At 36.8% G+C, this 16,003-nt stretch overlaps 1 protein-coding gene across 2 annotated transcripts in view; it reads left to right on the forward strand.

The window, feature by feature from the left end:
- RAB28 (RAB28, member RAS oncogene family) overlaps nt 1-16,003 on the forward strand; it is a 319,728-nt gene that overhangs the window by 60,568 nt on the left and 243,157 nt on the right. For both annotated transcript variants that reach the window (XM_058192160.1, XM_058192159.1), the window contains exon 4: nt 4,115-4,244. In XM_058192160.1, the coding sequence (XP_058048143.1) occupies nt 4,115-4,244 (130 nt within the window). The remainder of the gene's footprint in view (nt 1-4,114; nt 4,245-16,003) is intronic.

A 16,003-nucleotide genomic window follows, 5' to 3' on the forward strand; every position in this document is an offset into this window, starting at 1 on the left:
CATGAATCTCTCCATATCTCCACCATGGAGGATTCCTCCAGACAGGATCTCCCTGTGCCAGGGGGCCATTGTACATCCAGAGCCGCAATGCTCCAATTGGCCATCTGGCACTTGAATGGGAGACCCTACAGAAGGACCATTTCTCTGGAAGTGTAATCACCAGCATTCTGGCATCTCATCGCCCATCGACGTCCCGCATCTACGACGCCACAAGGGGTGCTTTCTGCTGCTGGTGCCTCCGGATGAGCATCGCTCCGACATCAGCGGCCATTCCACACATCTTGCAATTCCTTCAGGATGGATTAGGTGCCGGCTTAGTGGTCAATATGCTCCGCAGACAAATTGCTGCCCTAGCAACTGTTCTCCCTGGGACTGGAGGAGAATCCCTCGCCTGTCATCCAAGGGTGCGTAGCTTCCTGAAGGGGCATCCAATTTACAACCTCCGCCAGTACACAGATATCCGTCTTGGGATCTTTCCCTTGTGTTACAGGCTCTTACTTCTCATCCGTTCGAGCCTATGGGAACTCTCAGCCTTAAGCTGCTGACCTTTAAGGTCACCTTTCTTTTGGCTATAACGTCCGCTAGGAGAGTTTCAGAATTGGCAGCCCTATCTGTTCGCAAGGACCGATGTACCTTTTATCCCGACAGAGTGGTTCTCCGTCTGGACCCCACGTTTGTTCCAAAATCAACTCCTGGTTCCACAGGGCCCAGGAGGTCATTCTCCCAGATTTTTGTCCATTACCCAGGGAAAGACAGTGGCATTCCCTAGACGTATGCAGGGCTCTGCGCAAATACATCAACCGGGCAGCTTCCTTATGATGAACTGAGTCATTATTCGTCTCCTTCCAACCTAGCTCCTTGGGTACTAAAGTGTCCCCTTCCACCATCAGCCATTGGCTCAAGGCCTGCATATCCATGGCTTACAATCAGAAGGCCAGGCCTCGGCCGTCTCATATCACGGCCCACTCAACGAGGAGCGCGGCCACATCGGCAGCCTGGGTCACTCAGGCTTTGATCCTTGAGATCTGTAGGGCAGCTACATGGACTTCACCCTCACCCTTCATTCGCAATTACAGTATTGACAAGTTTGCCTCGGCTGAGGCTGCTTTTGGATGGAGAGTGCTACAACAGGTTCTTCTAACCGAAAGGACCCTGGATGCTTCCATTTCCCGCCCTAGGGATACTTAGCTTGGGTATATCCTACTGCTTGGACTCTCTAAGCAGCGCGCCAGAGAAAGAACATTGTACTTACCTTAAAGTTAATTCTGGGTGTGCTGCATGAGAGTCCAAACCCTCCCTTTCTTCTCATGGGAAGTCCAGTGTCTGGGAGCGAGTGTGTTATTTATCGTTACAGGTGTCATCCTCTCCAAATCCAGATATCATTAACGAACTGGAGCTCCAAGGAGGAAGGAGGCGTGCTTATACAGATTTAACTCAGTCTCTGGCCAATCCGATGAGATTAAACCCATTGTTTGGACTCTCATGCAGCGCACCCAGAACGAACATTCAGGTAAGTACGACGTTCTTTCTTCCTTACTCAGGTATGGAGCTACATGCAAGAGTATGGGGCTAACCTGCCAACTGACCTGGCTAAAGTAAGGATTGTCACCATGGGATTAGAGTGTGAGGCAGCAGAGTGTATAGTGGCCCTCCAGAAAAATGATGCAGGAGAGCTGTGGAACTTTGATGGCCCCGTGGAAGTGTTTCAAAGACCTTCCCCTTACTGACCAAAAGGCCAGGACGAGAATCCATAAGGCAGGGTAGGTGACCTGTTGCTGCCTATTTTCAAGAATTCTGGAGCCTGACCTTGCAAGCTGGTCAGTTGGCCACAAGACATGCTGATCGAGTGTTTCCAAGACAGCCTGAGCAATGAGATCTTTTACACCTGACTCTCCAGGGCTGCATCACGACCCCTTCATGGATGGTATGTCCTAGCTGACGAAGTAGAGATCGATCTAGCCAGATGCTGTAACCACTTGGATTTAGTAAAAGTATATCTTTTCTTACCAGTGGGGTTCAGGGTCTTTGTTTCCTAAACGCCGAAGCTGGGACAGAGCTGACACAGTTGCCTTCCTGCTGAAGTTAATCTTATAGTAATCTTAGCCATCATGACAAAAAAAATGATACTTTCAGATGGCAATATCTGAAGAGCTTTTTCTTTACTTCTATGTTATATAATCTCTGGTTTTGCTTTCTTCGTCTAAGCTGAAATTCTTTAGCATACAGAAAAATGAAGGATAAAGTGCATTTAGAAATTCATAACATTTATTTGACATTTTTCATACAATTTGTTTAATCATCCTTATTTGATATACCTGCTACTATTTTAATAAAGCCTACCCTAAGAGATTTTATTTTTTTGAATGTGTTATAGGTATAATATTATGATAATCTAAAAGCTAAAACCAAGTTTTACTGCCAGTGTCAGTATAAATACCTCAGTTATTCTCATTTATTACCCAAGAAACTGGATTAAACATGATATTATTGTTGTTTTGGATCTGAGTTAAAAAGGAGCTTTTCCAAAATACTTTTAAATATAATGCTACATGTATTTTATATTCCTTTATATTTATAGTCTACAGAGGAATTATTGAGTCTGTCATCTGCACCTCTGTAACTGTCTGGTTTGGTTCCGCAACCCAACAAGACAGACATAGACTTCAGAGGATAATTAGAACTGCAGAAAAAACAATTGCTACCAACCTGCCTTCCATTGAGGACCTATATACTGCACGAGTCAAAAAGAGGGCTGGGAAAATATTGACAGACCTCTCACATCTGGACATAAACTGTTTCAACTCCTACCCTCAAAATGACACTATAGAGCACTGCACACCAGAACAACTAGACACAAGAACAGTTTTTTCCCGAACACCATCACTCTGCTAAATAAATAATTCCCTCAACACTGTCAAACTATTTACTAAATCTGCACTACTATTAATCTTCTCATCGTTCCCACCACCCATTTCCTTCCACTTATGACTGTATGACTGTAACTTTGTTGCTTGTATCCTTACGATTTATATTGATATTGTTTCCTGATTCCTTATTTGTAACCTATGACTATCATTAACTGTTGTACCTTATGATTCTTGATGAACGTATCTTTTCTTTTATGTACACTGAGAGCATATGCACCAAGACAAATTCCTTGTGTGTCCAATACACTTGTCCAATAAAAAAAAATCTATTAAGAGTTTTTAATAATTGGTAATGGTTGTATTATGTTGCGCATATTTTATAGCAACTTATGTTTGTGAGTATTGTTGTACACCACTTTTAAAGCCCTACATGGCATGGGTCTAGGCTATTTGAGGAATTGTCTCACCCCAGTGGAACTGGCCCATCCACCCGTGCTGGCAAGGAGGCATGTTGTACCCTGTCGGCCATGGAATTCTCCAGGAGAAGAGCTTTCTCTGCCACAGCTCCTGTCCTTTGGATCATCTTGCTTTCTGAGGCAAGATTGGCTTCTACCCTCCTGACCTTCTGTAAAGGTCTAAAGTCCTGACCAAGTCAGTTGTCTTAGGGCCCTGATGGGGGAATATCACGCTCGAGCGGGATTGATAGACCAATAGCAGATCTAACCTCCCCCTGTACATTCTGCTCCCTCTCTCTCCATCTTTTAGTCATAATCTGTATTTTTTTTATCATGATCAGTTATATGTATATTTTATGGTTTTATTGCTTTTAATGTTGCAAGATACATAGAGTCGCCTTGTGGCTAAATGGGCAGCAAAACAATTCAATAAAGAAAAATAAAAATTGCTTGATTATGGTGGTGTAGTAATCTAATACATAGATAAAATTCTCAGTATGATACAGTTGAAGTAGTCTATAAGCAAAAAATATTTTTTTTCTGCAGCTGCTTTATCAACATTAAGAATGCAAATTTTTTTTAAAAATAGTATAATTTTTGAATCACTAGATTTTGTATAGAATATACTGATATCTGTGTGGTATACATGAACTCGAAAGTTATCTTTTTCCCTTGTGCAAAATTTATGTATTACGAGTCTTTATGCATCAGCCCTTATCTTAAGTTTCTGCAATTTAGTTGTCTGATTTTTTGTCATTAATATTGTTCTTCACATAAGCCTTTTCTTTCCAGGCTGTCTTTTTGGTGTATGATGTTACGAACCAACAGAGCTTTGAAAACTTAGAAAATTGGCATAATGTTGTAAAGAAGGTCAACGAAGAGTCAGAAACTCAACCACGTGTGGCCCTTGTAGGCAATAAAAGTAAGTTGTTAAATTGTTATTTAACTGTAATCTTTTGACTTACCTAAAATGCAGATCAGCAATATGTTCTCTGTTCACAGGTCTACAGTAGTGGTGTGAGCCCCAATTTTGCAGACATTGGTACATGTGTGGTCTCTTTCATTTTATTGGCACCATGGTGCATTGATTTTGGCAGGCTTAGAACTGTAAAATGTAATATTTCATGCATTAGACCAAATGGGGAGTGCGGTGTTGTGACAGCAATCACAATATTTAGTTTGATGGGGGATATCACTTCATGGAAATAACTTGCTTCAGTGATTAGCAATATGACATTACCCATAAAATTTGAGAAGTTTTGCCAATTTATTTTCCTTATTTTATTTTTAATACAAAAGTGGCTTTTTATTATTTGGAATCCCTATGTTTAAGCCATGACTGATCAACAAATTGTGCTTAACTTTTTCCTACCTTGTTAATAAGTAACAAATAATACACTTTTCCTATGAAAAGCTTAATTAAATTGTCAACATATTACTTGGTAGTCCTTGACTTACGACTACAATTGAGCCCAACATTTCTGTTGTTAAGTGAGACATTTTTAAAGTGCGTTTTGCTCCATTTTATAACCTTTCTTGCTATAGTTGTTTTTTTTTTTTATTGAAAGAGTTTTAAAAAACAAAAACATTTCCCCCCCTTTTTTCCCCCTCCCAAAACAAAAAAACCCTTCCCCTCCCCGGCTTCCCAGGTCAATCACAAGGTATTGTTATACATAAACCAAGCATAGAATAAAATTTTCCCTTCCAATCCAAATAACCACATCCAAAGCTTTTCATCTCCCAACCCCCTCCCCATTACATAAAATAACTTTCTAATTATTCAAAGGCAATCTGATATTTCTTAATCTGATATCTGTTTTGTAGATAATCAATCCATTTTTCCATTCAATTAAATATTTTTCCTGCGTATTGTCTTTTAAAACGCTGAGATTTTAGCCATCTCAGCCAAATTAATAACTTTCAATATCCATTCTTCTATTGTAGGTATCTCTTCTTTCTTCCAGTATTGTCCAATCAACAGTCTTGCTGCTGTTATTAAATTCAGAATCAATTTAGTCTCAATCCCTGTACAATCCGTTATAATTCCCAAAAGGAAAAATTGTGGCAGGAACTTTATCTTCTTCTTCAGTACATTTTGAATAATCCACCAAATTCTTATCCAAAAGACCTTAATTTTCTTGCAAGTCCACCAAATATGAAAATATGTAGCATCATCACAATCACACCTCCAACATTTCGCTTGGATATTAGGATACATACATGATAATTTTTTGGGATCTAAGTGCCATCTATAAAACATCTTATAAAAATTTTCCTTAAATTCTGTGCTTGTGTAAACTTAACATTTCTAACCCAAATTTTCTCCCATGTTTCCAACATTATTGGTTCCTGAATATTCTGTGCCCATTTTATCATACAATCCTTTACCAAATCCTTTTCCGAATCTATTTCAAGCAACACATTATACAATCTCTTTATATGCTCCTGGGTCTGATTTCTAATTTGCTTTATTAAATTTTCCTCCCTTTGCATTATACCAATTTTTTGATCTTCTTTCCATCTAGCACTTATTTGCCCATATTGAAACCAAGTATAATTCCTCCCTTCTTCATTTAATACCTGTAATGATTTTAATTGCAATCTACCTCCTTCAACATACAAAAGTTCTTTATAAGTAATCATTTCCTGTTTCTGTTCTATATTTATATTCTCTATTGCATGTCTAGGGCTCATATAGGAATCTTGTAATCTAATTTATAGGAATATTTTTCCAGACCAAAAGAGCACTTCTCAACACATGATTCTTAAAAGCCCTATCCACTTTTTTCATAAAATAAGTACATGCCATCCATATAACAAGTCATAACCTTCTATATTCAAAATTCTTTCCTCTGTTAAGTTAAACCAGTCACTTATTACTGAAAGGGTTACTGCTTCATAATATAGTTTAAAGTTAGGCATTCTTAAACCACCTCTTTCCCGTGAGTCCTGTATTATTTTCATTTTAACCTCGCCTTTTACCCTGCCATATAAATTTGTTAATCCCAATCTGCCAATCTTCCAAATTTTTATCCTTTTTAATTATTGGTATCATCTGGAACAGAAACAAAATCTAGGTAACACATTCATTTTAATAGCCGCAATCCTTCCCAATAGGGATAACTGCAATTTCTTCCAGCCACTCATATCATTCTGAACTTTTTGCCATAGCAAGTCATAATTATTCTTATAAAGTTTCTTGTTCGATGAGCTAATATAGACCCCTAAATATTTAACCTTTTTTACTACCTCAAATCCTGTCATTTCCTCTAGTTTTTGTTTCTGTTGTATAGACATATTTTTAATTATCACTTTTGTTTTATTCTGATTTATTTTAAATCCTGATACCTTTCCATATTTATCAATTACTTCCAACAAAATCTACTTGAATTTATAGGATTCATTAACGTAACCACTACATCATCTGCAAAAGCTCTAACTTTATACTCATATTGTCTAATCTTAATTCCTCTATTTTCATTAATTCTCGTATTTTATCTAATAATGGTTCCAGAGTCAAAACAAACAATAATGGTGATAAGGGACATCCCTGTCTCGTTCCTTTCGCAATCTTAATAACTTCTGTCAAGCTACCATTTACTATAATCTGTGCTGTTTGCTCTCCATAAATCGCTTTAATTATTCTAATAAAACAGTCTCCAAATTGCATTTTCTATTAATTTAAATAAAAAATCCCAATGCAATCGATCAAAGGCTTTCTCTGCATCCAAAAAAATAAGTGCCGCTGAAGTATTCTTCTTTTCCAAATATTCCAATATATTAATAATCTGTCTAACATTATTCCTCATCTGCCTCCCTTTTATAAAACCAGATTGATCAGTATGAATTCTTTGTTGTAAAACTAACATTAATCTATTTGCTATTATTTTTACAAAAATCTTATAATCATTATTTAAAAGTGAAATCGGCCTGTAGTTACCAGGTTTAGAGCAGTCTTGCTCCTCTTTGGTATCAGTGAAATAAAAGATGTTTTCCATGACGGGGTATTCCACTCCTAATTGTATCTGATTAAATAATTCTTTAAGTGGGCCTAATATTTCATCCTGTGTTTTTATAATAAGTTGCTGTAAGACCATCTGTACCAGGGTTTTCCCATTTTAATTGTTTAATTGCCTCCACTATTTCTCCAGTAGCTATCGGCCGATTCAGCTCCTCCCTCTGTTCTAATGTTAGAATATTAACCTTATAATCTTTCAAATAATCATAAATGTCCCTATTCAATATTTTGTCTTTTGCATATAGTGCAGTATAAAATTCTGAGAATGCCTTTTTAATTTTATCCTGTTGGTATATCTCTTTACCTTTATATTCTATTTTTTGTATGACACGTGCTTTCTGTTTCTTCCTTAAATTATATGCCAACCATCTCCCAGGTTTATTTGCATTACAAAAGGTATTATGTTTAGCATATTGTATATTCGTTGCCACCTGGTCTGCCATTAACATATTAAATTGACTCTGTAATATTTTTATAGCCTCTTTAAGTTTGTGATCTTGTGGGTTTTGAATTAATAACTGTTGCTTCCTTTGAATTTCTTCTTCCAAATACCTACGCTGCCTTTGTTTATTATTCCTTTGCCTATTGTCCAAGTAAATCAATATCCCTCTAATAAACGCTTTGCTCGCCTCCCACACAGTTCCTATAGGTGTCCCTTTGTACATATTAAAATCAAAAAATTCTTTTAACTGTTTCTTACAATAAGTTACATTATCCTCATATCTAAACAGATTTTCATTCAACCTCCATGTTCTACCACCTTTTTTCCCTTGTAATAATTCCATCCATACTGGGCTATGGTCAGTTAAACACCTCGGAAATATCTTCGTTTTCTTCACCCTAGAAAGCAAGTCATTAGAAATTAAAATAAAATCAATACGTGAAAAAGATTGATGCCTATCAGAAAAAAAAGTAAAATCTCTCTCATCTGGATTCCGTAACCTCCATATATCTCTAAACTCAAAGTCTTCCATCATTTCAAAAAAGGATTTTGGTAATTTTGCATGTATAGGTATCTTCTTGGAGGAGGTTCTCTTATCCTTCTTGTATCAATTACTCCATTCCAGTCTCCTAATAAAATAAACGAACTATAATCCCAGAGGGTCAACCTCTCATGTAACATTTTGTAAAACTTTTCTTGTTGCTGATTAGGTGCATAAATACCTATCAACAAAGTCTTTTGCATCTATCACCAGTTCAATAGCAATAAATCTTCCTTGAATATCTGCCTCAATTAACTTAGCTGGTATATCCTTCCTGATATATACAACAATTCCATGCTTCTTTTCCAAAGCTGATGCAACAAAATGGTTACCCAATTTTGAATTAATTAAATATTTTTGGTCTGATAATTTTATATGTGTCTCTTGCAAACAAATCACATCATTTTTAAATTGTTTCAAGTAGTGAAATATTTTCCTTCTTTTCTGAGCTGAATTCAAGCCATTAACATTCCATGACAAGATTCTATTTGCCATTACTGGCCTCCTGAAGCTTTGAAGCAGACAACGGAAGCTCCTCCTCCGGTATCTTCCGTCTAGCTTCTCCCACAGCTTCCATACTGGGATCCTGACTTTTACTTTGAGACTGTTGCTCTTCTTTACGCTTAAGGGCTCCTCTTGTCACCCTTTGCTCTTGTGGTTCCTCTAATACTGGCAGCAATAAAGACTCTTGGATCACCACGCCTTCTTGAGTCTCTTGAAGTTTTTCTATCACTTCTATTTCGACTTTCAAAACTGTAGAAAGAAAATCCTTTGCCTTTAAAACAGTGTCAATTCTATATCTCCTTCCTTGATAGAATACTGTCAGTCCAACTGGCACCTCCCATCTGAATTGAATCTGATGTTTTTTAAGTTTTTGTGTAAAAAAAGCAAATTCCTTCCTGTCTCTTAACATCTTTGAAGGAATCTCTTTCAACACCTTCAACTCCTGTTCTCCAATTTTTAAAGTTGTCTGATATGAAACTTGCAGAATCTGATTTCTCATAGTCCTTTTCACAAAATAAACCACAATGTCCCGAGGAAGCTTTCTCTGTCTTGCAATCCAGGAATTAACTCTATATATTTTATCAATTTGGTAAGCTACCTCTTGGGGTTCCACTTCAATAAATTCAGCCAATGCTTCAGATATAATTTTTCTTAAGTCTTCTCCTCGCTCTTCTTGCATACCACGGATTCTAAGAGCTCCTTCCATAAGTTTATATTGTAATATCACAACCTGATCTTCATTTTGATCCACTTTTTTCTGAACACCTTTCATTTTGTCTTCTAAGTGCTTATTTGACTGAGAGATCTGTTGCATTTCTTCTTCCAATCCCTCAATTTTTTTACTCAGTCCTTGAACTGCCATGAGAATATCTTCTCTTATTTTTGCATTAAAATTCTCCATCATCTCTTTTTGCCTATCTTCAGAAAGTTTTAATTGTTCTTTCAATATTTCCTCAAGACTTGGTTCAGATCCCCTTCTTCCAGAAGGCTTTAAAGGTTTAGCTGCCATTCTGTCTTCAAAAGAATCAGGAATTCAAACTTAATAACTCTCCTTCCCTCCTTTCAGTATAAAAAAACTCCGTTTGTAACAATCCACAAATAACGCTGCTTCATCGTACTAAAAATTTTTACTTTCACTTTCAGACGCCATTTTAAAAGTCAATTAATCAAAGACAAAGAAAGGTTTCAAGTTTCAAAAAGGGAGTCGGTACTTGCCGTGCTGATTCTTCATCAAAGATCGAACGCTTGTGAAATTCCCGTCTGCTTAGAAAATCAATCAATTTAATAAGTCCTTTAGAGCAGAAGCGACAGTCCCACTCCTTTTTCCTGATAAAAACAGGAGCGTGCTGAAGTTGGAGGGAGTGGAATTCGGTGGGGTCATAAATCCAGGAAAATTCGCTCTTGAGAGCAAACCCCCTGTCAGACCTGCCACTCTTCCACAACTCTGATAACCTCTTTCACCCAGAGATTATGCTAAGCTCAGTGAACAGTGATTTTTTTTTCTGTTTCACTGAGTTTTACAATCTTCTAACACGGAGTGCTCTGTTAGAGCACCCAGCAGGAGGGTGACGTCACTGGAGCCCTCTTGCCATAGTTGTTAAGTGAATTTGGCTTCTCCATTGACTTTGCTTGTCAAAAGGTAGCAAAAAGTGATCACATGACTTTGGGACATAGCAATAGTCATAAGTATGAACCAGTTGCCAGGCATCTGAATTTTGATCACATCATGGGGATGCTACAAAGTTTGAAACTGAAAAATGGTCATGTAACTTTTTTCAGTGCTGTTGTAACTTTGAATGGTCACTAAATGAACTGTTGTAAGTGGAGGACTACCTGAACCTGAAATGGTTTAAACATTGAAGAGCTTAAAAAATTAAAGAGTGCAAGTAATAGGATAGATATGTGTCTTCCTCCTTTTTGTCTGCCCTCCCCCTCCTCCTCCAATACTATTATGAACCTTGGTTTCCTTCCATACATTTAAAAAAAATCCTTTGCTTGCCTATTCAGTTTGTCAAAAATAAGATTGCTGAATGGTAAAACAATCAATAAAACATTGATTTTATTAGAACAGGGTCTCCCAACTTGGCAACTTTTAAGATCTGTGTACTTTAGTTCCCAGAATTCCTCAGCCAGCCATGCTTGAGGAATTGAAGTCTACAAGTCTTAAAGCTGCCAAGTTTGGAGATCCCTGTATTAGAACAACAAAAAGGTTTATTTTAAAGTAAGTGAGATAGTTATGCTAATTAAAAATATTTTTATAAAAGGATATTGTATAATAGTGAAATTGAAATAACTAATAATTAGGAAAGAGAAAACCAACATAGCAGTTAATTTTGCATATTCATAGTGACAATATTGACATCCTTCCATTCTCTAATGAAACAAAAGATTTCACGGTATCTCGGATCTAATGAAGGGAAACTGGTCTCAGATATTCAGTTGGTAGTTGACCCTTTCCCCTCTTAGACTCCATTATTAGGAAGGGAAGCACCATTGATTACCTTTCTGTACACGCTGTTTAAACTTGATTTCCAACTTATGGCTCTTTAAAACTACAGGGATTTTCAAGATGAACAGGTATTTCTGATGTATCATTGCTGAGGCTCAGGGAACCTCAGGTATTTTTGAAATAAGTATTCTCCAAGCAAAGAGTGTTATTTTTCCAACTTTTCAGTTCAATGGTGCCAAAAAGAAGGGAGGGATTCCCTTAGAGATAGATGAATTGTAAACTAGAGTGGTCTCTAGGATGCTATTAAGAAGCAATGGCTTTGGCAGTGAGAACAAAAACAATGAATTCAATTATGGCTATTACCTCCTTGCTCTAGACTAGTCATTTGTGGATATTCCAGTAGATATTAGATATTTGAAGGCTTGAATGAACTGACAAGGGCATCAGTGTCCTGGAAGTATCAAAAGATCGGCCCTTAGTGCCTTGGCTGGCCAAAACAGGCTGGGGAGGCTCCTGTGGGCCCATTTTTGACCGGGAGAGTGCTGCAGGAGGACTGGCTTGAACTGGTTCGTAATTATGTGGCTTCAAGTAAGTGCCTGCTCTGGATAGAAAATAAGCAACATCCTATGTTAATACTTCAGTTTAATGCCAGATTTTACATACTGTAGATCTATTCAATCTACAATCAACTATTCTTCATTCTATATTCTGTATTCTATTCTGTATTGTATTCTGTATCTATAATTGACAGCAATTTCTATTTACTATCCTGGAAATTTACCTCTGCTGTTAGGTCTTGTATTATCATGTTATTTATGCTATTCTATTTTTATTATTAGTTGAATAATAAAAATACAATAGTATAAACAGCTTTTCTTCCTGGAAAAACAATTTAATATTAAACAATGGGGTATTAATTTAGAAATACAGTTTAGTGGACTATGAAGAATAAGTAATGTTTGCCAGTAATATCTGGTAGAAGCGATAGGAAAATAGTTATAATAAAGAACTGCGGAAAGAAGAGAAGGGGAAAAAAAATGCATTTTGAGCCTGTGTCAAACACCCACCATGGCCACCTGGCCATGGCCACTATGCCCATGTCCAACTCTGGTCTCCCCCAGCTGCCCTCAATAAAATTGAGTTTGCTGCCCCTGTCCTACATTTTGAATCTCCAAAGACCGATGCAAAGGTCCTTTTTGTAGACTTCAGCTCGGCATTCAATTATTCCAGATACTCTTCTAGCTCCATGACAGCGAACATATGGCGTGCGTGGCCAAAGTGGCATGTGAAACTATGTTACCCAGCACAAACTTGCCTGTTTGTCTTCTGGGTTTCTGGTACACATGCACGCACTTTGATCAGCTGTCCGCATGCGTGGCAGAGCCAAAAACCAGTGTGTGCATGCACGCCAGTCAGCTGATTGTCGGGTGTGTATGCGTGCCAGAATCGGAACTTCAGCTTTTCCAGAGTGCAGCACTGACGAGCACGTGGATGCGTGCACAATGTTTCCGCCATCACTGTTCTAAGCTAAACTAAATCAGTTAGCCATGCCTGACCACACTTGTAAGTGGATCATAAGCTTTCTAACAGGCACTCAGTGTTGGCTTCCGGTCTGGCTCCGCTGCATTGAAAAGCAGTCTTGTTTAGACTGCTAACTCCGTAGTCTGTAGAGCTGTCAGGACATCGTAAATCAATTGTCCGACAGCTTGTAAATCTCTTCCCTCGGGCAAAGAGGGAGAGATGAGCATTCAGGCTGAAGTTGAGACACCCAAAAAAGCCACAGAAAAAGTTTCTGGAAGCTTGAGGGGAGTGCTCCTTCCATAGCCTGAAAAGCTCCAGACTCGGGGGGGGGGGGGCATCTGCCTTCTGGCAGAAAAAAAGTAGTGTCCAGTCTCTGTGGCAGAAATTGATTTATGATGGATTGTAACGCGGACGGAGCAGAAACTGGAGTTCTAGCAATTGTTTGTAAGAAGACTGCAAGCCCCTGAGGATACATTTGTTGGGAAGATAGGAGAGAAGAAAGCAAATGGCATTTTGATGGAATGTGTGTATTGGAAACGAAAGTTAAGGAAATGCTTATTAACAGCTAGTGTGGAACTAGAAGATATACAAGAAGACACTGACTAAATGGAAGAAATGAGAATTTTATGATTTATATTTTTTCTTCTTCTTTGGGATTATAGTGATTTAGAAGAAAAGTTTTTTGATTTTTTCTTTTTTAACCTCTTTTTGTCCATTATTAGGTTATATTTTAAAAAATGGCTTTTAAGCAAATAGTACCAAAAGTCACTAAAAACTTTGAAATTTCTTCAGTTCAGATTCAAAAATTAAAAGAAGAAATCAAAAAGGAAGTAAGAAATTCTTTACAGGAGTTTTTGGAGAGTCATTTTTTAGAAATAGATCAAAAATTTGATGAAATAGAGAAAGATGTTGGATTTTAAGGAAGTGGTGGAAGAGCAGAAGAGGGAAATGAAAATGGTAAAGGATGCAATTTTGCAAATATTAAGCTCTTGTATTCAGATGGATGATAATCTTGAAGAAATTAATAAAGCTAATTTAGAGTTGCAAAGGAAAATAGAGGAAATTCAAAAGAATCAAAACAATTGAAACTTAGATAATAAGATGGAAGATATACAGGCAAAGATAGTTAGGGCAGATGAAGAAAGAGTAATATTACAATATAGATTAATGGAATATGCTATAAGGATGAGGGGGTTGAGGGAAAGTAGGAGGGAAAATTTAAAAGAGATTTTTACGCAAGCCTTTGCTCAGATAAAGGGTGTGGAGCCAGAAGACTTTGAGATTAATATTGAAATAATTTATCGTGTTAATTCTTGGTGGGCAAGACAAAATAGATTACCGAGGGATGTGGTTATTTATTTTACAACTAAAAAGGTTAGGTATGAAATCTTGCAAGCCTTTTATAAAAATAAATTTCAAATATTGGGACAAGATATAAAAATGATGAAGGAAATTCCTCTTAAAATGTTAAGAAAGAGAAGAGAATTTGCATTTTTAGTGGATGAGTTTAAGAAACTTCAGATATATTTTAAATGGGAAGTTCCAGTCGGTTTGTCAGTGAATTTTAGAGGCAGAAAGTATTTTCTTAATTCAGTTATGAAAGCAGGACATTTCTATATTAATGTTTTAAAGAGTGGGAATCCTTTGTTGTTAGATGCTAAGTTAACTGGTTTGAAAATGATGGAAAATAGAATAGGAGAGGGGAGGAATGTTTGAGATGTGAATATGATGATTATGGTTAATTTTTGGAATTGATTTGTTTAGGATATAAATTATAGGATTTTTATTATTTGCTATTTGTGTGGTATAAACCTATGGGATGATATTATTTAATTTATTTATTTATTTATTTATTTTATTAAATTTCTATACCGCCCTTGTGAAGGATGGAAAGTAAAATTTATGAATTTAGATAATGTTGTGGATGTAATGATTTTAACTGTTTACTGTTATATTGTGGATGTAACTTAAATGATTATTTGTTTTAATTGACACGTTTATAGACAGTAAAAGTTAGGAAGTTAAGGGAAATATCGTATCTGAGAGACTTTATTTGTAATGATATTTGATTGATGGAGTAGTATTGGAAGATCGGACATTAAATGTTATGACAATTGAAGAAATATATAAGTGATGAAAATTTGAGTTCGAGAAGCTGGATTGTAATTTAAAAAATGGACTTATGAAATTTGAAGGAATATACAAGTGGGGAAAAAATTTGAATTTGAGAAGATGGACTAATTTTAAAAATGGACTGGAAGAAGAACGGACATTAAATATTATGACAGTTGAAGAAATATATAAGTGATGAAAATTTGAGCTCGAGAAGATGGATTGTAATTTAAGAAATGGACTTATGAAATTTGAAGGAATATACAAGTGGAAAAAATTTGAATTTGAGAAGATGGATTAATTTTAAAAATGGATTGTAAGAAGAAGTAATAGGTGAAGTTGGTACTGTTTCTTTTCTTTTTTCTTTTTTCTTATTCTTTCTTATCTCTTTATTTTTATTGTGAGGGGATTTAAAGTTTTAAATTTTTGAGGGTGGGAGTTTATGTATATTTTGTATATTTTAGCTTGTGATTGTTGGTCATAATACCCGGTATTTGCTCTGGGAAGTCTGGGGGAGGGGGGAAGGGGAGGAGGGGGGGAAAGGGGGGAAAAATGATACATGGATTGGTTATTAATGTACAGCAATGTTTGAAGATATGAAATTAAAATTTAAAATGATATTGGGGCTGCCCGACTGCCATTTCAGAAAGAAAGGGAGGGAAGAAAGTAGGTAGGAAAGAGTTGAGAAGGAGGAGGGGAATAAGAAGGTTAGATAGGGTGGAAGAAGGGAGGAGTGGAGAAGGAGGAGAGGAAGTAGTAAAGTGAAGAGATGAAGGATGGGAAAGTAGTAGAGGTAGAGGGAGGTTGTGAAGAAAGGAAGTGGCAGTCGGGCAAGCCCGAATCAGTAATAAATAAAAATTAATGATTAATGATGGATAATAGTTTGTACATAAATATGATGTTGGAAAATGGAAATAATAAAAAAAAAGCTTTCAAACAGGCAGGAAGCAGCAAGTAATGGTAGGCAGAATCACAACAGATACCTGTACAATTAGCACAGGCTCTCCCAGAACTGTGTGCTCTTTCGTCTTCCTTCTATATACCATGTTTCTTTGAAATTGTGACCTACCCCGAAAGTAAGGCCTAGCCTGATT

The sequence above is a fragment of the Ahaetulla prasina genome, chromosome 8 (genome assembly GCF_028640845.1).
Source record: "Ahaetulla prasina isolate Xishuangbanna chromosome 8, ASM2864084v1, whole genome shotgun sequence".
In the NCBI taxonomy this organism is placed as follows: domain Eukaryota; kingdom Metazoa; phylum Chordata; class Lepidosauria; order Squamata; family Colubridae; genus Ahaetulla; species Ahaetulla prasina.